The sequence below is a fragment of the Myotis myotis genome, unplaced genomic scaffold (genome assembly GCF_014108235.1).
Source record: "Myotis myotis isolate mMyoMyo1 unplaced genomic scaffold, mMyoMyo1.p scaffold_m19_p_9, whole genome shotgun sequence".
Lineage (NCBI taxonomy): Eukaryota > Metazoa > Chordata > Mammalia > Chiroptera > Vespertilionidae > Myotis > Myotis myotis.
In genome coordinates this window covers 91,775,147-91,798,440 of record NW_023416401.1, presented here as the reverse complement: position 1 = coordinate 91,798,440, position 23,294 = coordinate 91,775,147, and the positions used below count along the sequence as shown (strand labels likewise).

Genomic DNA, 23,294 nt, shown 5'->3' with positions numbered 1-23,294 from the left:
AGGTAAAGATACAAATTATGATCAACAAATACACATCTATCAACAAGTGAATCTAAAAATCAAGTGAATAAATAATCTGATGAACAGAATGAACTGGTGGTTATAATAGAATCAGGGGCATAGAAATGGAGTGGACTGACTATTCTTGGGGTGGAAAGGGGTGTGGGGGATGCAGGAAGAGACTGGACAATAATCGTGCGCCTATGGATGAGGACAGTGGGTGGGGAGTGAGGGTGGAGGGTGGGGTGGGAACTGGGAGGAGGGGAGTAATGGGGGAGAAAAAGAGGAACAAATGTAATAATCTGAACAATAAAGATTTAATTAAAAAAAAAACCAAACACCTGCACATGTATGTTTATAGTCATCCTATATAATAAAACCCTAATATGCTAAATGCCTGGTCGTCCAGTCATCCATTCAACCAACCAAAGTGTAATATGCTAATGATATGCTAAGGCTGCTCAACCACTTGCTATGATGTGCACTGACCACCTGGGGGCAGACGCTCCCATTTATAGGTTAGTTTGCTCCTGGGGTCTGGCTGATCAGGACTGAGTGAGACAGGCTGGACATGCCCTCGAGCCCTCCCTCAGTCCCTCCCTGGCTGGCCACCTCCCACGTCCCTCCCCGGCCCGATTGTAAATTGTTGGGGTCCCTTGGCCTGGCCAGTGCCCTCTCGCAATCCGGGACCCCTCAGGGGATGTCGGAGAGCCGGTTTTGGCCCCATCCCACAGGCCAGCCCGAGGGACCCCACTGGTGCATGAATTCGTGCACTGGACCCCTAGTTTTATTCATCATCACCAACACTTGGAAGCCACCAAGATGTCCTTCAGCAGGTGGATGGATAGGTCAGCCAGACAGGGGAATATTGTTCAGCACCAAAAAAGAAATGAGCTGACAAGCCATGACAAGACAGGGAGGAATGAAATGCATGACTGAGTGGAAGAAGCCAATCTGAAAGGAGCCAATCTGTGACTCCAACTATGTGACATCTGGAAAAAGCAAAACTGTGGAGACAGTACAGATCAGTGGTAGCCAGAGGCTGAGGGGAGGGATGAAGAGGTGAGGCACAGAGGATTTTAGGGCCGTGAAAGGATTCAGTGTGATATCCAACATACATGTTCTATTCCTGTTAAAATTCTGTTAAATTTATTTTTTTTATTTTAAAGCAAATGATTTAAATGTGCAGCTACTGAACACTTTCAAAAACTAATCTACTTATGTTGTTCTTCCAGTCTCTATGCCATCTCCACTTTCGGTCCTCAGGTATCAGGGTTCTCTTCTGCGAGTTTTATGTTGATTATTCAGGAAGTTTTTCTGTATTTTAGTTGTAATGCCAGTTTGTTCCTGGGAGCATATCTGTGCAGCATCCAGTTACTCTCAAAATTCTGTTAAATTTACACCTAAGCGTATTTTTGAGTGAGTGTACTGGCATATTTTAATTTTAGTGCACACCTGTGTATCACTGGTATGTGGAACACAATGGACATCTGCATGCTGTTCTTGTATTCTGTGACCTTGCTGAATTCACATACTAGCTTTTATAGATTTCCGTGGGATTTCCTGCACAGATGGGCATGGGATCTGCAAGTAAAGGCACTTCTCTTCCACCTGAAAGCCTGTCTCTCCCCTGCTTTGTTGTGCTCAGTGGGCCCTCTGTACAACGCTGAGCAGATGTGGTGACTGTGGGCATCTTGGCTAATTCCCTCACCCGGGGGTGGGGGCATTTGCTCTTTACCGCCAAGTCTGACATTAGCTATAGTTATATTTCCTGTGTGCTCTTGGTTGGCAGAATTTCTATCAGGAATGGATGTTGGATTAGTCAAACATCGGAGTTTTTTTTTGTTTTGTGTGTATATATTTGATTTCAGAGAGGAAGGGAGAGGGAGAGAGAGATAGAAACATCCACAATGAGAGAGAATCATGGATCGGCTACCTCTGGCAAGTCCCCCACTGGGGATGGAGCCCACAACCCGGGTATGTGCCCTTGACTGGAACCAAACCTGGGACCTTTCATTTCGCAGGCTGACGCTCTATCCACTGAGTAAAAACGACTAGGACCAGTTTTGTTTTGTTTAGGTAATCATATGGCTGATATTTTTCATCTGTCAATACGGTAATTTTAAAAAAATATATTTTATTGATCTTTTTCTTTTACAGAGAGGAAGGGATAGGGATAGAGAGTCAGAAACATCGATGAGAGAGAAACATGGATTGGCTGCCTCCTGCACACTCCCTACCGGGGATGTGCCCCCAACCAAGGTACATGCCCCTGACCAGAATCGAACCTGGGACCCTTGAGTCCGCAGGCTGACGCTCTATCCACTGAGCCAAACCGGTTAGGGCTAATATGGTAATTTCTATTGGTTGACTCTTAAAAGTACACAAAGCTTGCATCATAATCTCCTTTTTGTTAATCTTGTTGAGTTCAGTTGGCTAAGATTTTGTTAAAAAATTTTGCATACTTGCTCAGTTGGTTGAAGCATTGTCCTACACACCAAAATGCTGTGGGTTCAATTCCCCATCAGGGCACATACCTAGGTTTTAGATTTGATCCCCTGTTGGGCATGTACAGAAGGCAACCTATGGATGTTTCTCTCTTTCTAAAAAATCGATAAAAATATATTATCGGGTGAGTATTTTAAAAAATGTTTGCCTACTTGTTCATGGGGGCTGTTGCTCTGGAGTTTTACTCTCCTGTAATGTTGTGTCTGGTCTTCACCTGGGGTTGTGCTGGTCGTGTCTGTGCAGCAGGTGCAGGTCCAGCTCTGGTCCTCGTCATGTGAGGCTCGCGCGGACAGATGGATGGTGCTTATGGCTTACTGGGTGGCCCAGAGCCCCTGAAGTGACTGACTGCAGCGGGGGTCTCCCAGAGCTGGGCAGTGCTGCCCTCGTTCTGTGAAGCCGCTTCCTTCCTCGGGGTTTCTCTCCCATTTGGCCTTTCCTTTTCTTACAGGTTAGGGGCCTGGGCCTGCTATGTGTGCAAAGGAGCCCTGCAGCGGGGTGCTCACTCGCCTCCTCTTGGGGTGATGAGTGCAGCGCTGTGAGCACAACCACTGGGCCGCACATTACATGGATGTGAGAAATGCTCACCTGTCCGAATTCAAATGATGGGCTCAGACAGAAGTATGGCCAAAACGAGATTTTTAATACGCTCTGGAGAGTGGGTGTCCGTTGGTACAGAACACCTGGAGCAGCAAACACCGCTTTATTCAGTCCCTCCTCCAGTTCCTCATTGGCTGAGTATTATGGAGTCACCTGTTTCCTCCATGTCTCCCATTGGGCCATTTAAAAGAATTGGGCTGAGGCCTTCTCCAGTTGCCCCCACATCCCCCTGTTCGGGCGTTTCCACCGTGATGCTGGCCCACGTCCACAGTTCTTTGTTCCTATATCCTGTTCCCTCCTCCCTACATTCTGTTTAACCTGGGGAAATTCAGCAAATTCCATCCAAAGCCCACCCTGCTGGAGATGGGTCACAGAGGCCCACCCCCTACAATGGACGAGCAGTAGGGACTGTGCAGGAGCTCAGTAAAGCTGTGCAAATCTTAGTCCCTTGGCCGGTGTCCGTGGAGGGCACCACACGCCCTGGTAAATACTGGCACGCAGCCTGCCTGTCACACTGGGTTTGGAGCACTGTTCACCCGTCTACTGTCGGGGCGCATGGAGACGTCGTGTCCGCCCCGCATGCTGAGAAGTGGGGAGCCGCACAGCACCCCGTAGCTCCGTGAACTCGGTGGAGTGTGCGCGGCTACCGCCAAGCTTAGGTGGTTTTCGGTCTCCGGACCCCGGTCCCCGGACCCCGTCCGTCAGGACCCAAGAACCCTGGCCCCACCCCCGCGTGCGCGCGCAGCCCGGCCCGGCCCGGCCACCGCGGCCGAGGGGCGGGGCGGCGGGCGGTTGGAGGGCGGGGCCCGCGCAGGGGGAGGGGCTGCCGTTGGGGGCGGGGCCACGCAAGCGCGCTGGACCGGCGGTTTCCGGCGCGCCGTCCGCCTGAGCGCGTCCGACGCCGGCCGGCCCGCCGCGCGCCCCCCGCCGTTGGCGCCGGCATGTCGGGCCCCGGGCCGCGGGAGCCGCCGCAGGCGCAGGCGGGCGGGCCGGCGGGCCCCGAGGGCGCGGACGCGGCGCTGGGCGAGGCGGGGCTGAGCTTCACGACCACCGACCTGAGCCTGGTGGAGATGACGGAGGTCGAGTACACGCAGCTGCAGCACATCCTCTACTCGCACATGGAGGCGGCGGCCGAGGGCGAGCTCGAGACGCGCCTCAACTCGGCCTTCCTAGCGGCGGGGGGCGCGGCGGCGGCGGGGGGCGCGGCGGCGGCGGCGGGCGGGGGCGCGGCGCCCGTGTACCCGCTGCTGTGCCCGCCGGCGCTGGCCGACGGCGGCTTCGCGGGCGCCAACCCGTGCCTGGGCCACATCGACTTCCAGGAGCTGCGCATGATGCTGCTGAGCGAGGCGGGCGCGCCCCCCGCCGCCGCTGCCGCCGAGAAGACGCCGGGCGCCGACGGCCCGGGCCCCGGCGCAGCGCGGCCCAAGGCGCCCGACGCCGCCGGCAAGGAGAACGTGGAGGGCGCTGGCGAGGCGCGGGCCAAGTCGGCGGTGCGCGTCCGCCTGGAGGACCGCTTCAACAGCATCCCCGCCGAGCCCCCGCCCGCCCCGCGCGGCGCCGAGCCCCCCGAGCCCGGCGTGGCGCTCAACAAGTGGGTGCCTGGGCGCGGGCGGCGGGGCGGAGGACGGGTCCCGCGGGTGTGGGTGTGGGAGGGTCCTGTGCAGGGGCACCCGTTCCTTCTGGCTGCCATCAGCAGGGGCAGGCCCGCTGGGTCGGTGAGGGGGACTGAGGACGAGGCTTTGACGGACGCCCGCTCCGGAGAGCTCTCAGCCTGGCTGCTCCCGTGACCCTGCAGCTTGCCATCCATCCCACCTACAGGTTCCCCGTTTTATGCAGTCATGATTTTGGAGGATGGCTCTCAAAAGAGATGGGTGTCCAGGGCGTGATGGGGAGGAGGAGGTATAACTAAAGGATGACAGCCCCTTCCCTTCGTGAGGAAGAAGGTGAGCTTGTCCACTGCATCAGTTGACAGTTGCTTGGTAGAGAGTTCGGTGATGGGCGTGTTCCTCCCGACAGATTGGAGCACCCCTAGAAAATGCAGTGTTAACCTTGGAGGTGATGGCAGATGGTGGCGTGCTTCAGGAAGCTTTCCTGCCGAGTCATCACGTGTTTCTGCGTCTTCTTTTGTCTCGGCAGTTTGGTGACTCTTATTCGACATCCATCTGAGTTAATGAACGTTCCTCTTCATCAGCAACAAAACAAATGCACAGCGTTAGTGAAAAATAAGACCGCCGCCGCCGCCACGACCCTGCAGCTCACCTACCCCCTGTTCACTGCGAACGCCTGCTCCTCTGGCGGGGGCACCAGCCTCTCTCAGACGCAGGTGCAGAAAGTGGCTTTGTTGAGTGACCTTAACCTCTTTACTTAGGTTCTTTCATTGATTTTCTTAACTTTTTCAAATAGATAGCATTTGTGGCTTAGTTGGGTGGAGTGTTATTCCATCCAGCCAAAGGTGGCGGGGTCAATTCCTGGTCAGGGCAGTTTCAATCCCCGGTTGGGGCATGAGTGGGAGTGACCGATTGCTGTTCCTCTCTCACATCGATGCTTCTCTCTCTTCCTCTCTCTCTAAAATTTAATACAAAAAGAAACAACATATAAAATTGAGAGCATTTATGTGGTTAGAGAATTTTTTTTTATTTTCAAAAAGTGTTACAGGTCTCGTCACCACTGTAATAAAATTACTGTGATGGAAGCATAATCTGTGTCTCAATGTAGCCACATTAACAAATTGGTTAGGGAATTTTCAAAAGTCCTCTGTGACCTAAGCTCTTCACGTTGCATGTTAATAGCTTTGACGTCACTGCTGTTACCGCGTTGTATTTGTGCAGAAAAGAGAAGGCGCATAGTGATCAAGTTCCCGTTGCTTCATCTTTTCCAGAGTTCTAATAACTCCTGTTCTATACTGGAGGCTGCCAAACATCAGGATATTGGATTGCCGAGAGCATTTTCTTTCTGTTATCAACAAGAAATTGAATCCACGAAGCAGACTTTAGGTAGTAGAAACAAAGCTTTGCCTGAACAGGTTTGGATTAAAGTGGGAGGTAAGCCACCAAGCAGGAGGGAGCAGGCACTTCTGTCTGACCTCTGCCCTCCTGTCCTTGTGGTCTTTCGAGGGGGTGGTGGTTTATGAACATGACCGTCTTGGAAGTGTCTGTATCTCAGGGCTTCCATCTTCCCCTAGGGCAGTGATGGCGAACCTATGACACGCGTGTCAGAGGTGACACGCGAACTCATTTTTTTGGTTGATTTTCCTTTGTTAAATGGCATTTAAATATGTAAAATAAATATCAAAAATATAAGTCTTTGTTTTACTATGGTTGCAAAGATCAAAAAATTTCTATATGTGACACGGCACCAGAGTTAAGTTAGGGTTTTTCAAAATGCTGACACGCCGAGCTCAAAAGGTTCGCCATCACTGCCCTAGTCACCTACCTCACTTTCAGCATTTGCCCGAATTATAGGCATCATGCTTACAGTTGGTATGGAAACATTGCGTTCGGGCTGCCTGTTCTTAATAGTAAATACCCTAACAAAAATGATAGACTTATATAGAGTTTCAGTTACCTTCAAGTCACCAAAGCACATAGGCTTGTTTGTCTTTATTTTCCTTGTGAGTGAGGCAAGGCCTGAAATCTGCTAGAAGCTTTAGGAGACAGTCCGTGGGTGGGCAGAGGTCTGAGTTGGAGGCAAGGAGCCATAAGGTGATGTAGAAACAGACACGGCTGAAGGCAACTCGGCTTTCCGAGAGCTATGAACACCAGATGGGGTGGAGGGCTACTGCTTTCTCCCGTGGCAATAACTAATTTTTTCCTTGTTTTTATGACACAAAAGTATATGTTAACATTTGTCAGGTGTGAAGGTTAAGATTGAAATAGCTCCTGTACTGCTTACTCAGCTTAAGGAATAAAACATTACCAATGCCTGTGAATTCCCTGTGTCCAATATTCTGAAATGTGGTGATTCTTTTGAATGTGGCTTCTCAGGATGCACGTCACCACACACACCAGTTAGGTGTCTGCTGTTCTGTGTCTGGTGGAAACATGACGTATTTTTGTAGCTCTGATGTGATTGCTCCTCAGGTGGGAAGAATCACTTGTAAGGTGAGCGTGAGTTGAATCTTAAACCACTTAGCATTTGTCCTCTTCTGAGAAATGCAGTTGTCATATTAGAACTAGTGGCCCATTAAAAGGGGATTAATTAGAGGAAATATTTTAATATTGCTATTTGCCTTTTCTCTATAATAGAAGTGTCAGAGATGAAAGAAAATTAGTAAAATGTATATGAAAATCTTCTTCCTGTCAGTCTGGGGTGCACCATGGGATCCAGAGTTAAGTCCCCACCCACCCGCTCACACCTCAAAATCACGCGAGACCCACCCAGCTGCCCCCTCCCTCATTGGGCTAGATCCAGACCCAGCCGGTCTCACCCTTGTCAAGCCTCTCTGGGTGGGGGGCAAGGCCTCAGGTCCCCTGGCCCGGTGCCGGGGTGGGGGGTATGGCCTGAGGTCCCCCATTAATCCCTGCCGGGCAGGGGGCATGGCCTGAGGTCCCCTGTCAACCCCCACGGGGGTGGGGGCGTGCAGCCTCAGGTCCCTGCTGATTGCTCCTTAAGGCTTGTTATGGGAACTCGCCTCAGCTGTGGGTGCAGCCATCTTTGCGGCAGAGCGATGGTCAGTTTGCATATTCCCGCTTTATTATATAGGATAATTCCAGCTTTTCCCCCCACTCTGAATATCAGAAAAATCAAATAACTTCTTGGTTGTTCATAGATGACAGTTAACGCCTGTTGATTAACGGGGGGGCGGGGGGGTTGGCAGGGCTATGCTGATTAACACTCAGCATGTTGTAATTTGGTTAGAGGTCTGTGTCTAGTTTTGTGTTTGGAACTAAGAGCTTGGAGCTGGCTGCTCACACAGAGTTGCCTTCGTGTCCAGCTCGTCCTCTTCAGGTCTCTGCTCCTTCCCCATTAATGTTTATGTCTTGGATTGAAGATTTCAAAAATGTATTCAGCATTACTGGAGGTAAGTTAAAAATAAATAATTAAAGTACCACTTTTTTCTTATTTTGCAAAGAAGAAGCGCTGTGCAAACAAGCGATAAATAAGAGGAATCGGAGTAGGATACGTCAGTTGGACACCAGTGTGGAGCGAAGAGCCCTCGGAGAGATTCAGAACGTGGGTGAAGGTGCCACCACCGCCCAGGGCTCCTGGCAGTCTGCAGAGTCATCACAGTCTCATCTTGGGGAGCAGTCCCAGAGCGCCCCGGGCGGAAGGTCACAGCGCAGGGAAAGGCACAACCGCATGGAGAGGGACAGAAGGTAATGTGTGTACGCGGGACCGAGCTTTGGAGCATCTGTGGACACTTACCTTAGACACGTTAGTAATAACGGCACCTTGCCGTAAAAACGAGAGTAGCCGTGTCTGTGTTCAAAGGCGGGGAGAGCTCGCACGAGTAAATGTGGACTTTGCTGGGTGGATTGGGGTCCCCAACACCCCCAGACCATCCTGATTGATTAGAAAAGACATGGAAAAATTTGAGAAGGTGGGGGGATGAGGGCGGGGCCTCCCAAGGGCTCTTCGCAGGGGAGCACTTCACTCCCCAGCCCTGAGTTCTTGGATGTGTGAAAGCTGTCAGCAGACTCCATGCCCGAGATTGTTTGGGGACCAGTCCTGTGGGCGTCCCCTGCCCAGCACACAGTCAGGCTCCAGACCCAGAAGGAGAGCCTGTGTTTCATGGAAACCACATTGTATAAACCGCTTAGGCCAGTGGTTCTCAACCTTCTGGCCCTTTAAATACAGTTCCTCATGTGACCCAATCATAAAATTATTTTCTTTGCTACTTCATAACTGTCATGTTGCTACTGTTATGAATCGTCATGTAAATATCTGATATGCAGGATGGTCTTAGGCGACCCCTGTGAAAGGGTCGTTCACCGCCAAAGGGGTCGCGACCCACAGGTTGAGAACCGCTGGCTTAGGCACAGGGAGCCTCTCTTAACTCACAATGGTGGGAAATCTGAAGTTCCCAGATGCCAGCCAGGCCAGCCTCATGGGCATGCCTGCCTTCCTGAGGGTGGGTGGCCTGCCGGCAGTTCCCCTGCAGCCCTTGTCACCAGTTTGTCCTGGTTCCTTTAAGAATGTTGGGGAAGGAGGGGGTTAAAACTGTGAAGTCGTTTTGTCTCTACATATATTTGCAGATTCTGTGTAGAATCGGGGTGGTTAGTGTTTCTTACAGCTGGGATTTTACATGGTATTTTCTAACACAGAGTTAGTTAACTGAGTCATTCATTGAGCACGCGGACCAGTTTTTGTTGTAGGCTCAGGAGGTGCAGCCTGGACCAAGACGAAGCCCCATGGTGGGGCTGAGGCAGGTTACCCCTCTGAGGCAGGGATGGGGACCTTGTTTCTGCCCAGGGCCATTTGGATATTTGTAACATCATTCTCGGGCCAGACAAGATTATCAGCTTAAAAATTAGCTGCTACATTTGATCAAACATTTAACTCACCCCTAATGCCTTACAGGGTCAAACCAAATGATTTCGAGGGCATGATATGGTCTGAGGGCCGGGTTTCCCCACCCCTGCTCTAAAGGGATACAGTTAAGCCAGCCAGGTCCCATGGACTGTGATGCACACACACCCTTGAGCTCACCAGGTGACAGAGCTTCTTTCCTCTGGCATTTATTTAGAGGACATTCACTGAGCACCTGCTCTGGGAAAACCCTTGCATGTTCACAGTGGAAGTTTCTATTCTCACTGCCATGTCCTAGTGTAACAGCCTTCCTTCCGCCAGCTCTTTCCATCCTGTCCTGAGCTTCCGTCTATAAGAGTTACTGTCTACCACGTAGGTTTACGTTAAAATTAAACAAGCTGATGAGGGGTGGAGAGCACCGCTAAGTGCCAGCTGTGTTCATGCCAGCTGTGTTCACAAGGCCCGTGACATCCTGCGCGCTCAGCAGGAGACCAGGATGAGGGCCGTGCCCTGTGCATTGTTTAGTGTCAGCTTAGGTCGGACTCCGCACGTCACTAGCCATATGTGTGCAAGTTACAGATGGCCTAGTCGTGACTCCAGCTGTGATTTGATTGGTCTCTAAGGCGGCCAGGTTTCCAGACATTAACAGACTGGTGTCTGTGGTCCTTTTTGAACCAGGTCCCTTGACGAAGTGAGGCTGGGATCTTCATCCTGGGCACAAAGCGGGCAGCTTACTAACTTGAGGGAGAGGGTGACCTGCCCAATAAGTAACACGACACTTAGCTTCCAGTTTCAGAGGTTTGGGTCTGTCGTTGGTCTAGCCCAGTGGTCGGCAAACCGCGGCTCGCGAGCCACATGCGGCTCTTTGGCCCCTTAGTGTGGTTCTTCCACAAAATACCATGTGCGGGCGTGCACGTACAGTGCGATTGAAACTTCGTGGCCCATGCGCAGAAGTCGGTTTTCAGCCTGGGTGAGTCTCTTTTGAAGAAGTGACATTAGAAGAAGTGGGGGTACGTTCGCTGAGGTCGACCCCTCAGATTGAGGACATTTTCAGCAAAGGACAGCTTAGGAGTACCGTAATTAAGTTAATAACAATGTACCTACCTATATAGTTTAAGTTTAAAAAATTTGGCTCTCAAAAGAAATTTCAACCGTTGTATTGTTGATATTTGGCTCTGTTGACTAATGAGTTTGCCAACCACTGGTCTAGACCCTTGAATCTGGCCCCTGGGAAGTAAATAGGGAAGCTCCCCGAGGAGGGTGCCCAGGGCAGGAGTGGCCGAGGGAAGGAGCCTGGGTGAGGGCAGTCAAGAGCACCAGGTCCTGGGGGGACAGGCCTCTGCCCGTGCACTTGGTGCCAGGCCCCTGCGCTCTGACTCTTCAAGTGACACACACATTTGCTCAGCTCTGTGTTTGCTTCAGATTCTCTGTGTTGCTTTGGATTTTGCTGTAGGCGCAGAATCCGCATTTGCTGTGATGAGTTGAATCTTTTGGTCCCGTTCTGCAACGCCGAGACAGATAAGGCCACGACCCTGCAGTGGACCACTGCGTTCCTAAAGTACATTCAGGAGCGCCATGGAGATTCTCTTAAGAAGGTGAGTATTGCCGGGCTGGCATGGCTCTGTGGTTGAGCGTCGACCTATGAACCAGGATGTCACAGTTCGATTCCTGGTCAGGGCACATGCCCAAGTGGTGGGCTCAAACCCCAGTGTGGGGTGTGCAGGAGGCAGCCGATCAGTGATTCTCTCTCATCATTGATGTTTTTATCTCTCCCTCTCCCTCCCTCTCTGAAATCAATAAAAACATTAAATTAAGGTGAGTATTGAGGCCAGGTGAGTTTTAGGAGTTTGTCAGCTTATCAGTGTTCTTATGTGTCCTTTTCCCTGAAGATCCCAAACTGTCCTCTGTGTCCTGGAATCAGACGTTACGGAGTCATTGTGAGCAAGAGCTGTGCTCGTGGCGTGTGCTCAAGTGGCCTCCGCCTGGCCTGCTCACTCCATGATAGTGGAGATGACGGGGGTCGCCCTCGAGACAGGCTGAGCACCTGCTGTGTGTGGTGGATTGGACTGGGCGAGGGGGGCTTTCAGAGACTGGAGGAGGGAGTGGTTTTGCCCTCAGGAAACCCAAAGGGATAAAGCAAGCAAAGGGCAGATAAATGTCAAGTAAATGGTCTGGACTTCAGTGCCTCCAAAGGCAGAAAGAGAGACACTTGTGTGGGTTGGGTGACTGGGTGACCTGGGGCTCGGGCCAGCATGTCCTTGACCATCTGTTGGGTTCCCATTGGACCGAATGCTTGGTGTGGTTTTTGTCCGCCCCTTCCTTGGCTCAGAGGAGAGAACCCAGGTGGTGTCAGCTGTGGCTTCTGTGTTCCTCCGGACACCAGGGCTCCCGTGTTGGCTGCAGAGCTAGTGGTCAGGCTGACTGGTAAGGAGGCTTTAGTGAAGTGAGCTGCAGCATGAGTCTGATTGGAGAGCCAAGCTGAGGTTGGTGTGATAAACATGGAACCTTTTTAAAAAGCGCCTCATGTCCTGGCTGGGGCTTAGTCCGTTGGAGCGTCGTCCTGTACACCAGTAGCTTGTGGGTTTGATTCCTGGTCAGGGCACATGCCTAGTTTTCAGGTTTGATTCCTGGTCGGGGTGTGTACAGGAGGCAGCTGGTTGATGTTTCTCAAATGATGTTTCTCTCTCTCCCCTACCCCCTTCCTCTCTCTCTTAAAAAACAAAACAAAACTATGAAAACATCCTTGGGTGAGGATTTAAAAAAAAAAAAGAGCCTCATGTGTCCAGATGCTGGACGCTGCACGCGTGGCCGGCCGTGCTGAGTGGCTCTGCTTCCCTGGTCTGCGGCGTGTGAGCTTCATATTTCATCTCTGTCCTGGTTCTCACTGTCTATTTAATTGCATTTCCAAGCAATGCTTATGTCGGATTCCCTCTGGCAGCGGTTCTCAACCTGTGTGTCGCGACCCCTTTGAAGCTGTATTTAAAGGGCCAGAGGTTGAGAACCACTGCTCTAACGGATCATTTATAGTTGTCATGCAGTTGCTCTTTAACACTATTTGTTAGGGGTAGACTGTGGGGTTATTTTATTTTATTTTATTTTTTGGGGGTTATTTTAATAAAATAAAGCTTTTACACTTTTTAAATGATTTAATGTTTGGCTCTGTGTACCTATTAGAAAATTATTGATAGAACTCATTCAAGTATGATGAAGGCATTACAACAGCAAAAACCTTGTTAAATATACACACACTCTCAGATTGATTTATAGGTATTATGTTTTATGGACAGTATGCATACTGGGCATTTCTGAAATTTAATTATATTGAATTTGTAGATTGTTTCTGCATCAGATCATAGGAACATCAAGAAACAGGCCGGAGTGACGCCAGTTGGCAACTGGCGGGAATTAGGAGGCAAACAGCCTAACCCAGTGATGGCGAACCTTTTGAGCTCGGCGTGTCAGCATTTTGAAAAACCCTAACTTAACTCTGGTGCCGTGTCACATATAGAAATTTTTTGATATTTGCAACCATAGTAAAACAAAGATGTATATTTTTGATATTTATTTTATATATTTAAATGCCATTTTACACATAGCGTACCGCATAGAAATCTCTAAGACGTACACCAGGGATCGCACGTTTTTGGGCAAACTGCACGTTATTTAAATCATCATAATGCACTTTAGGTGTTGTTTTCCAATAATTATAACATTTTTATTTACAAAAACAATTAAACAATTAAAGTTCCTAGTACTTTTTTAACGTATGGTGCTGCGTAAAACATTTTTCTCTATGAAGAGGGACCAAACAAAATTTACGTAAGTATCTAGATTCGCTCCTTTTTCCATGGGCGTGAAAAACAAGAACACTCGTGAGGGGTCCTTAACAGATGGCGCGAAACACGAGAAAACTCCTGGGCGGTACGAAATGTGTTAAAGAAAAATCACCCAAAAAAATGAGTTTGCATGTCACCTCTGACACACGTGTCATAGGTTCGCCATCACTGGCCTAAACGCACGTGGGCCTCACTGTTTCTCAGTAACTCACCCTTCTACTTGCATGAATGTCTTTGTTCTCAGAATACGATGCATGAGAGTCTGAAGTAATTTTCCTGAGTTATCTTAGCACACATTGAATTCCACAAACCTTTCCTGCTCCATCCAGGCTTCTGCTCAGTCATACTTTAAATACATGGAGACCCCGCTGGCCTGTGGGCGGCGTCCCCAGCGTCTCAAAGAGGGGACACTGCCGTGCGGGCCCTGCCGCAGCGCGCGTCTGAGGCCAGGTGTCCACAGCCTCGACGGGTCAGGCCGGAGTGGCACGCTGTGATTGACGCTTTGCTGTGTGCAGAGCCTGGACTCTGGGTAGGAGAGGTCCAGGGGGGAGTGAAGGTGAAGACGCTGGTTGAGGGCCGCAGAGCCGCTCTCCGAGACTGCTGGGCGCTGCGGTGGGAGCCGGAGGCCCGCGCTCGCTGTGATGTGGGCGTGCTGGAGGAGGGATTGGGGAGCACTCGGGGTTCTGGCTTGAGCTGCTGGGTGGACAGGGAGAAACAGGTGGGCGGGCGGAACCCATGGTCTTTCCCAGACTGTTTAGTGCCCAGGACGACTGCTAGGTGACTTCAAAGACAACTGCAGACGTGACCCTTCTCCGCTGAATGTCTGCTCGTGTGTCCTAATGCCCCTTCCTCCCCAGGCCATTGTCATGCCTCCCACATTGATTGTAGTTCTCTGATGTCTAATAGTCACATGTCCCCAAACTGCTTTTAAAATGACTCAGCTGTGTTTTTTCCCTGAACCAGTGACCAGCCATGGGGTTTGCATTTCATTATATTCTGCGGCCTCTAACTGGGGGTCCCTCCATTAGTTATTGTGGCATCCAGGTGTCAGAAGAATTCTGCACTTAGATGGCTCACTTTATTATTTATTTACTATGGCAGTTTAAAATTCGATGCTACTTCAAACTTGAATGACAAGAATAGGACTGAGAGCCCCTCATATACCCTCCTGGCTTCGCCCAGAGCCGCCAGCTGTTGGCGTGTTGCCCCATTTGCTCCATTCTGTGCAGAATCTGTATTTTGCTGAACCTTTGACAGTGAGTTGCAGGCACAAGGCCGCTTTGCACCTGGCCTTCTGTGTATGTTTCAGTGAGAGCACGTGGTCAGAGACAGGACTTTATACCGACACTGTTACTAGTAGTTCAGGGGCAACATTCACACTGCACCTGTTGTCCCGGGGGTCCAAGGTCACGGGGCTCCCCAGACCGTCATTCATCCCTGCCTCTCTGCTGTGCCCTTTCTGGTTCCACCTGAAGTCAGGGGACGGGACAGCTCTGCCAGATGGTCACTGTCCTTCAGTACCTGCTTGGGATTAGGGGCAGAGGTGCTGTTACTTGTCCCATAGTTACTCCCCTGCGAGAACTGGGCCCTTGTCCCCTGCCAGCAACTATCCCCCTCCTTGCTGCTCAGCTGCACCGCTCAAAGGAATTGCCTGTCCCATCTCCTTTCTCCAATTGCCTTTGACTGCCTAGTGCCTGTTTAGCCAGTGATGGGTCAAAGGTGATTGTGTTGACCTGACCTTGACCTCCGCCGCCAGTCCCCAGGTCACCACCCTCCCTGGTGTTCCTGCTTCTCTTGAAGCACCTGCTCCCCTCCCTCCTTCTATAACGCCCCCCATTCAGACAGTCCGGGAGCGGAGCGGCTGGGGATCTCACCATTGGTGCACACGACCCCTCCCTCATCACCTCCAGCAGGACCCTCGCTCCCAGGCAGGAGAGTGGCCGCCTGGCTTGGGGGCTGGCACTGTGGGGAGACCCTCCTGGGGAGTGCTCCACAGCTCTGTGCTGTGAGCTCGTTCCTCCCTCGTTCTTCCATCACACCTGCTCCTTTGTCCCTCATCCCAGTGTCCTGGCTCTGCTGTGGGTCTTCCCAGAGCACCGGTCCTGGTCTGTTCCTGGCCTCTTGGATTGGGAACAGGAGAGTCAGTAGGAATGTGTTTTCTATCATAATTTGCTTTTCTGTTAATTATTTTTAAACCGTACCTCTCTTTCTTTCCTTCTTTTTTTTTTTTAAATATATATATATATATATATATATATAATTTTTTTTTTTAAATATATTTTATTGATTTTTTACAGAGAGGAAGGGAGAGGGAGGATAGAGAGTCAGAAACATCGATGATAGAGAAACACCGATCAGCTGCCTCCTGCACATCCCCATCTGGGGATGTGCCCGCAACCAAGGTACATGCCCTTGACCGGAATCGAACCTGGGACCCTTCAGTCCGCAGGCCTACGCTCTACCCACTGAGCCAAACCGGTCAGGGCTAAATATATATTTTATTGATTTTTCACAGAGAGGAAGGGAGAGAGATAGAGAGTTAGAAACATCGATGAGAGAGAAACATCGATCAGCTGCCTCCTGCACATCTCCTACTGGGGATGTGCCCGCAACCCAGGTACATGCCCTTGGCCGGAATCGAACCTGGGACCTCTCAGTCCGCAGGCCGACGCTCCATCCACTGAGCCAAACCGGTCTCGGCATTTCCTTCTTTTTAAGTTTAGATTTTCTGGTGCTTGAGTTGCAAGCTGACTTCATTTACTTTCAGCCTTTCTCCCCTCTTGGTCAGTGAATATAGAGCAGACCGGTCTCCGTGCTCCTTGGAAAACACCCCCAGCATAGGGCAGTGATGGCGAACCTTTTGAGCTCGGCGTGTCAGCATTTTGAAAAACCCTAACTTAACTCCGGTGCCATGTCACATATAGAAATTTTTTGATCTTTGCAACCATAGTAAAACAAAGACTTATATTTTTGATATTTATTTTATATATTTAAATGCCATTTAACAAAGAAAAATCAACCAAAAAAATGAGTTCGCGTGTCACCTCTGACACACGTGTCATAGGTTCGCCATCACTGGCCTAGGGTAATGCCTCATTGTCTCCAAGTATCTCTGATGTCCTTGGTTTGTCTCTTTTAATGAACCCTGCAAAGGAGGGCTTTCATTTTCCACAGATTTTCATTCTTCCTGTCTGTTTCTCACAATGTGATCAATGAAGATGGTTGTATAGAAAGTAGTTTTGAGGTTTATTGAGACTACCATGTGACCTCTCCTGTGGTCAATTTTTAAAAAAATATATATCTTTATTGATTTCAGAGAGGAAGGGAGAGGGAAAGAGAGAGAGAAACATCCACAATGAGAGAGAATCATGGATCGGCTGCCTCCTGCATGCCCACACTGGGGATTGAGCCTGCAACCCGTGCATGTGCCCTTGACCGGAATTGAACCCGGGACCCTTCAGTGCGCAGGCCGATGCTCTATCCACTGAGCCAAACCACCTAGGGCTGTGGTCAATTTTTTATGGTTCTGTGGTCACTTGGAAAGAACATGCACCCTTCTTTGAGTGAATTTCCTTGTTTGTTAGGTCAAGATTATGAATTGTGATTTTGTCCCCTCGGGTCCCCAGAGGCCTGTGTGACATCTCCCACTGAGATCGGCTTTGTCATCCCCTTGAATTCTGTTTGTGTCACACAGTTCAGAGCTCTGTTAGGCCCTCACATTCCTTGTTCTGTCTCCTTCCTGTGTGGCTGTTGTATCAATTCGAAGACCCTCCATGTGTCTTTAACCCTTTGTCTCTACTGACATGAGTTCTTACTCGGAACTTCCTGGTATCATTTCCTGACATGTAATTAGAACACCTCCTTCCTCTTAAGAAGTACAGTTTTTGTTATTGGCATTCTCATACTTAGAAATCTAACGCGAATATCAACTTTGGCCAGACGTCATGTCAAGGTGTTCTGATAAATTATAAAAATCCCTTAAAACTCAGCCTTTTCACTTGTTTGGTTGAAAACAGATGCTAATTGAGAGAGCAGAATGACAATGACTAGCTGAGGAGGGTTAAGGAGGCCCCTGTCTCACTGTTTCACAGTCACCCCAACTCCCAGGGACTTGGGTTCCCCGGGACCCTGGGAGAGTCCAGATAGAGCATGGCTCAACCCACTTCTGGCAAAATACTAAAATTAAAGATGTGCCCGGGGTTAGCCTCATGTGCGAAGATGGCTTAGAAAATCTCTCCAAGTACCTTTTTTCCATCTGAGAAATGGCTGTTTTGTTTCTGACTTCTATTTAGTTTTTTTTTTTTAATATGTTTTTATTGATTTCAGAGAGAGAGAGGGAAGAAGAGGGAGGGAGGGAGGGAGAGAGAGAGAGAGAGAAACAATGATATGAGAAACATAGATCGGTTGCGTCCTCCATGCACCCTGACTGGGGAGCAAACCTGCAACCTGGGCATGTGCCCTGACCAGGAATTGAACTGGCAACTTTTCAGTGCACAGGATGTCACACCAGCCAGGGCTTTATTTGGTTATTTTAAAAGCTAAATTCTAGCCCTGGCCGGGTAGCTCTGTTGGTTGGAGCATCATCCCAATGCACCCAAGGTTGTGGCTTAATCCCTGGTTGGGGCACATACAGGAATCAACCAATGAATGCATGGATGAGTGGAACAACAAATCCATGTTTCTTCCCCCCGCCCCACTCACCCACCTCCCTTCCTCTCTCTGAAATCAATTTCTTTAAAAAGGTAAATTCTACCCTTTCAAATATAGGCAGATATTTTATACTTGGGCTTTGGGTATCAGAACATAGGGAATTATCAAAATGTGGTTTGTCTTAAGTTGCACTAAAACCTTACAAAGTCTAGAGTACATTTATATACAGATACGGCTTCTGAGCGAAGCTGCACATGGCAGGGTCCTTGGTCATAACACCACTGAGACTGCAGTCCAGTGGAGCGCCCACCACTCCAGACTACTGGGGTCAGCCAGTGCCCACAGAGTGCTGCCACTTACCTTCCTGGCATGAATGAACTGTGCCCTACTACAGCCAGCAAACAAAAGAAACCTGATTCAAAGGACCTGGCAAGACACTTCTCCAAAGAGGCCATGCAGATGGCCAGTAAGCACATGAAAACATGCTCAATATCACTGCTCATCAGAGAGATGCAAATACAATGAGATATCACCTCACACTCATCGGTTGTGGCTACAGAAAAAACCCCCAACAAAACAAAAAAATAAACAAGCAGGTGTTGGCGAAGATGTGGAGAAATTGGAGCCCTTGGGATTGCTGGTGGGATTGTAAATTGGTGCAGCCAGAGGGGGAACCAAGATGGCAGCATAGGTAAACACCAGTACTCCCCGCCTCTCACAACCACATCAAAATTATAACTAATGTAGAAATGCAGAATAGCCATCATTCAGAACCGCCTGAAATCTGGCTGAATGGAAGTCCTACAACTAGAGAAGTAAAGAGGAAAGCACATTGAGACTGGTAGGAGGGGCAGAGGTGCAGAATGGGCTGGTCTGACACCCACAAGTGGCATGTTTTTAATTGGGAAGGGTATCTCCAATGCCTCCCATGAGAAGCAGGGGGTCCCAGCCCCACACCAGACCCCGAGCCCAGGGTTCCAGAGTTGGGAAGAGAAGTCCCCATAACTTCGGGCTGTAAAAACAGGAAGGGATTGTGGCTGAGTGACAATCCTGCTGGAGACCCAGGTGATCCCCTTAAAGGGCACGCACACAAACTTACATGGTTCCGCTTCCTCTGAGCTCCAAGGGTGGGGGACCCAGACACATACAGGGAGAAACTGGACTGTTTAGCATTGGGCAGGAGCTCAGGGCGGCTTTCTCCCAGATGGTGCTTGTAGGGGTCATTGTTCCTGTGCTGGGACCTCCCCCGTTGCAGAGCTGACTGGCAGCCACATATGAGTTTCCATCAGCCTTGGCCCACACTGTTTGCTCCACCCTGGTGATTCCCTGAGACCCTGCCCCATCCAATTTGCAGCCCCACCCAAGCTGTTTGCAGTGGCTTTTCCATATGAATGGTCTGTCCTGGCTCAGGCTTCAGACTTTACTAAAATCTCTCAAACAAGCAGCAGCTGGCATGAAATCTATCAATAAAAGGCCTAAGACCTGGCACCAGCACCAGCCTGCCTTGCTTCACAGCTGGGCCTTGCCTGAGCTCTTCCTAGTTCAGCCACCTGCAGATCTCTCTAGCTTCTGCAGGATGACTGCAGGCAGTGGCCAACTTTGCACCCCTGGGAGGCCCCAGAGCCAGTGCACCCAGTAGACAGCTTCAGACCACACCAAAGTGATGAATAGCAACTCTACATCCACAAGTAACACAGTCAAGGGGCAGACTCAGTGAGCACCAAAGCCCCACTGAAGCAAGTCCTGCTCCAGTGGGGTGTCTTCCTGTACAGCAGCTCTTCCATTGTAGACACAGTTGGTCATCATAGCCAATTGGCTTGGAAGTCAGCTCCTCCCAGTGACGCCAACAGAAATCAAGGCTCAACTGCAACAAGACTGCACACAACCCATAGGGGCGCACCTAGAGTGCCCAGTTCAGGTGACTGGAGAGGCTGAGCCACTGGGCCCTACAGGACACCTAATCCACAAAGCCATTCTACTAATTCCAGGAGACATAGCAGCTCTATCTAATACATAGGAACACAGGGAAGCAGCCAAAATGCGGAGACAAACATATCACAAATGAAAGAAATGGAAGCAAGCAAACTACTAGATACAGAGTTCATAACAATGGTTATAAGGTTGCTCAAGGATCTTAATGAGAGCTTCAAGGGACTTAGATTTTCAAGGATCTTAGTGAAAAAGGACCAGTCAGAAATTAAGCATACACTAACTGAAATAAATAATAATTTACAGGGAATCAACAGTAGAGTAGAAGATTCTGAGAATCAAATCAACCATTTGAAATATGTGGAAGCAAAAAACAACCAATCAGAGGAGCAAAAAGAATCCAAAAATTTGAAGATAATATAAGGAGCCTCTGGGACAACTTCAAGCATACCAACACTTGCGTTATGGGGGTGCCAGAGGAGAAGAGAGAGCAAGATATTTAAAACCTATTTGAAGAGAACTTCCCCTACCTGATGAAAGAAATAGACTTACAAGTCCAGGAAGTGCAGAGAGTCCCAAACAAGGAACCCAAAGAGGCCCCACACCAAGACACATCATAATTAAAATGCCAAGGGTTAAAGACAAAGAGAAAAAATTAAAAGCAGCAAGAGAAAAGCAGTTCCTTCGAGGGAGTGCCCATATGACTGTCAGCTGATTTCTCAACAAAAACTTTGCAGGCCAGAAGGGGAGTGGCAAGAAATATTAAAGTGATGAATAGCAAGGACCTACAACCCAGATTACCCAGCAAAGCTATCGTTTAGAATTGAGGTCAGATAAAAAGCTTCACAGACAAGAAAAAGCTAAAAGTTCATCTCCACCAAACCAGTATTACATGAAATGTTGAAGGGTATTCTTTAAGAAAAGAAGAAAGGAAAAGAAAAAGATAAAAAATATGAACAATAAAATGGCAATATATACATATCTGTCATAATTGAATCTAAAAAAATAAGGAATCTAATGAACAAAATAGAATCAGAGGTATGGAAACATGGAACAGACTGACGAATCTCAGAGGAGAGGGGTGAGTGGAGCATGGGAAGAGATTAACCGAAGATCTTATAGGTGTATATGCATTACCTATGGACACAAACAATAGGGTGGAGAAGGCCTAGTTTGGGGTAGGAACTGGGTGGAGGGGAGAAATGGCGGGGGCGGGGGGTGCGAAGGGGAGGACATCTGTAATACTCTAAACTGTAAAGATGAAAAAAAATAAATATGGTGTGTCCTCGAAAGGTTAAACATAGAACTACCATAAGATCCAGCAATTTTACTTCTAGGTATTTACCCCAAAGAATTGAAAGCAGGAACCCAAATGGATACTTGTATGAAAATGTTCACAACAGCATCATTCACAACGGGCAAAATGTGCTCTATCCACACAAAGCACTGTTACTCAGCCATAAAAATGAAGGAAGTCCTGACAACTGCGACATGGAGGGACCTGGAAGACATATAAGTTACATCAGCCAGTCACAGAGGACAAGTCCTGTGATTCCACTTACATGAGGGCCTAGAGGAGCCACATTCACAGAGACAGAGGTAGATGCTGGGGCTGGGGGTGAGTGTTTAATGGGGGCAGAGTGTCAGTTTGGCGTCATGGAAAACTTGGAAATAGATGGAGGGGATGGTAACACAACAGTGCGAATGTACTTACTGGCAGTGAATTGTACACTTACAAACGGTTAAAATGGTAAACTTCCTGCTGTGTATATTTTACCACAATAAATATATAAACCCAGATTTAATTAAGAATTCTGTACCTAAAAAAAAAACCAAGATGCCCTGACCGGTTTGGCTCAGTGGATAGAGCGTCGGCCTGAGGACAAGGGTACCAGCTTCGATTCCGGTCCAGGGCATGTGCCTTGGTTGCGGGCACATCCCCAGTGGGGGGTGTGCAGGAGGCAGCTGGTCGATGTTTCTCTCTCGATGTTTCTAGCTCTCTATCCCTCTCCCTTCCTCTCTGTAAAAAAAATCAATAAAATATATTAAAAAAACCAAACAAGACGTATGGAAATGTATATGGTTATACAACAGTGTGGATATATTTCATGCATCTGAGTCACACACTTACAAATGGTTAGAACAGTGAAGTTCCTGCTGAATATATTTTACCACGGTAAAACAAATGCAAATGTGGTTGCTTTTAAACCGTAAGAGGGTCTTAGAGTCTGACCAGGTATTGTGAGAAGCTGTTGGAAAATTAAAAGTGAATGTCAGTGTAACTTATGAGAAAAGTGTTTAAATCCCTATTTTTATTATACAGACCCCTAGCAAGATGTGACGTAAGTTTGGGAACCAGTGACCCAGGTACATGCCCTTGACCGGAATGGAACCCAGAGCTTTCTGGTGCTCGGGCTGACGCTCTAACCACTGACCCACGTTGGCCAGGGCTAACTGTATATTTTGAAGTAGGTTAGCTCTTACTTTCAACCTTTTGTGTTTTCGAAGACAGCAATTTTCATGTCTATGGATTGGTACACTAATGATCTTTTCTCAACGGTAGGAATTTGAGAGTGTGTTTTGCGGGAAAACTGGCAGGAGGCTAAAGTTGACCAGACCAGACTCCCTGGCGACGTGCCCCGCGCAGGAGAGTCTACAGAGCAGCCCTGCCATGGAGATCAAGTGAGCAGACTGGACACTGGTTCCTGGAAGCAGGCGGCCTCTGCCCGGCCGTGGGCGTGTCCCAGCCTGGAGCTCTGCGCCAGCCGCCAACTCTCGAGGGACATGACTCAAGTTGGAACTCCAGTGGGGACTTTGAAAGCACATTTTGTAAAAATATTTAGAACAAAATATAAAACAAAATATTTGTCCATTACTGTCCTCTTAGACCATTGGGATGCAGACACTGTGACAATTAGTAATTTTTCAATTATCTGTCTGATTCCATCATGTTTTCTTAACATGATAACTTAACAAATGAACACCCTTTGTAATTTCTTTAGTCTTACAGGTACACTGCTTTTTACTTATTTCCTTTACATTTAAAAACGCCCCCTTAGCAATTGGAAAAGTCAAAATGTTCTTCACTAGAAGTAGTTTGGAAATTCATTTCATTTGTTTATCGCCTCCCCTTGCAACGACTTCCAGTCACATGGACTGCATTGCAGAATTTTGCTAGGAAACTTCCAGAGACATCTTTAAAGCTCCTTTGTCCATAGATGAGATGTTGTCACCGTGGGCTGCTTTGGTGACCTCACTTTCACACTGAGTCAGTACTTTATGTAATAAACTATTGTTCAGAACTGA

The 23,294-nt window shown here is 48.9% G+C and overlaps 1 protein-coding gene and 1 non-coding gene across 7 annotated transcripts; one reads left to right on the top strand and one right to left on the bottom strand.

Moving 5' to 3' along the window:
* The first annotated feature begins 3,998 nt into the window (after positions 1–3,998).
* TCFL5 (transcription factor like 5) lies at positions 3,999–23,294 on the top strand. 6 transcript variants are annotated; one of them, XR_004970116.1, is made up of 7 exons: positions 3,999–4,696; positions 5,242–5,428; positions 5,984–6,146; positions 8,177–8,420; positions 11,027–11,168; positions 21,326–21,587; positions 22,552–22,684. XR_004970116.1 is itself a non-coding variant. In XM_036323587.1 (6 exons), exons 1-6 carry the CDS (start codon positions 4,047–4,049, stop codon positions 22,672–22,674), a joined length of 1,458 nt encoding a protein of 485 aa, XP_036179480.1. In that variant the 5' UTR covers positions 4,001–4,046; the 3' UTR covers positions 22,675–23,294. The 6 variants fall into 6 exon arrangements, 4 of the variants coding, with proteins under 4 accessions (XP_036179480.1, XP_036179479.1, XP_036179478.1 ...); XR_004970117.1 differs by lacking the exon at positions 21,326–21,587 and adding an exon at positions 22,312–22,456 and having other exon boundaries at positions 4,000–4,696; positions 22,552–23,294; XM_036323587.1 differs by lacking the exon at positions 21,326–21,587 and having other exon boundaries at positions 4,001–4,696; positions 5,984–6,098; positions 8,180–8,420; positions 22,552–23,294.
* On the bottom strand, positions 5,750–5,867 carry LOC118663890. The gene has a single exon (XR_004970191.1). It is a non-coding gene; the product is annotated as a small nucleolar RNA SNORA1 (small nucleolar RNA).

What these genes read in the sequence shown, in the direction of transcription:
- TCFL5 (XM_036323584.1), top strand. Translation starts at nt 4,047, where the DNA reads ATGTCGGGCCCCGGGCCGCGGGAGCCGCCGCAGGCGCAGGCGGGCGGG. An exon ending in CCAGCCTCTCTCAGACGCAG is followed by an intron (nt 5,429 to 5,983) that starts GTGCAGAAAGTG and finishes CATCTTTTCCAG; the next exon opens with AGTTCTAATAACTCCTGTTC. An exon ending in ATGGAGATTCTCTTAAGAAG is followed by an intron (nt 11,169 to 22,551) that starts GTGAGTATTGCC and finishes TCTCAACGGTAG; the next exon opens with GAATTTGAGAGTGTGTTTTG.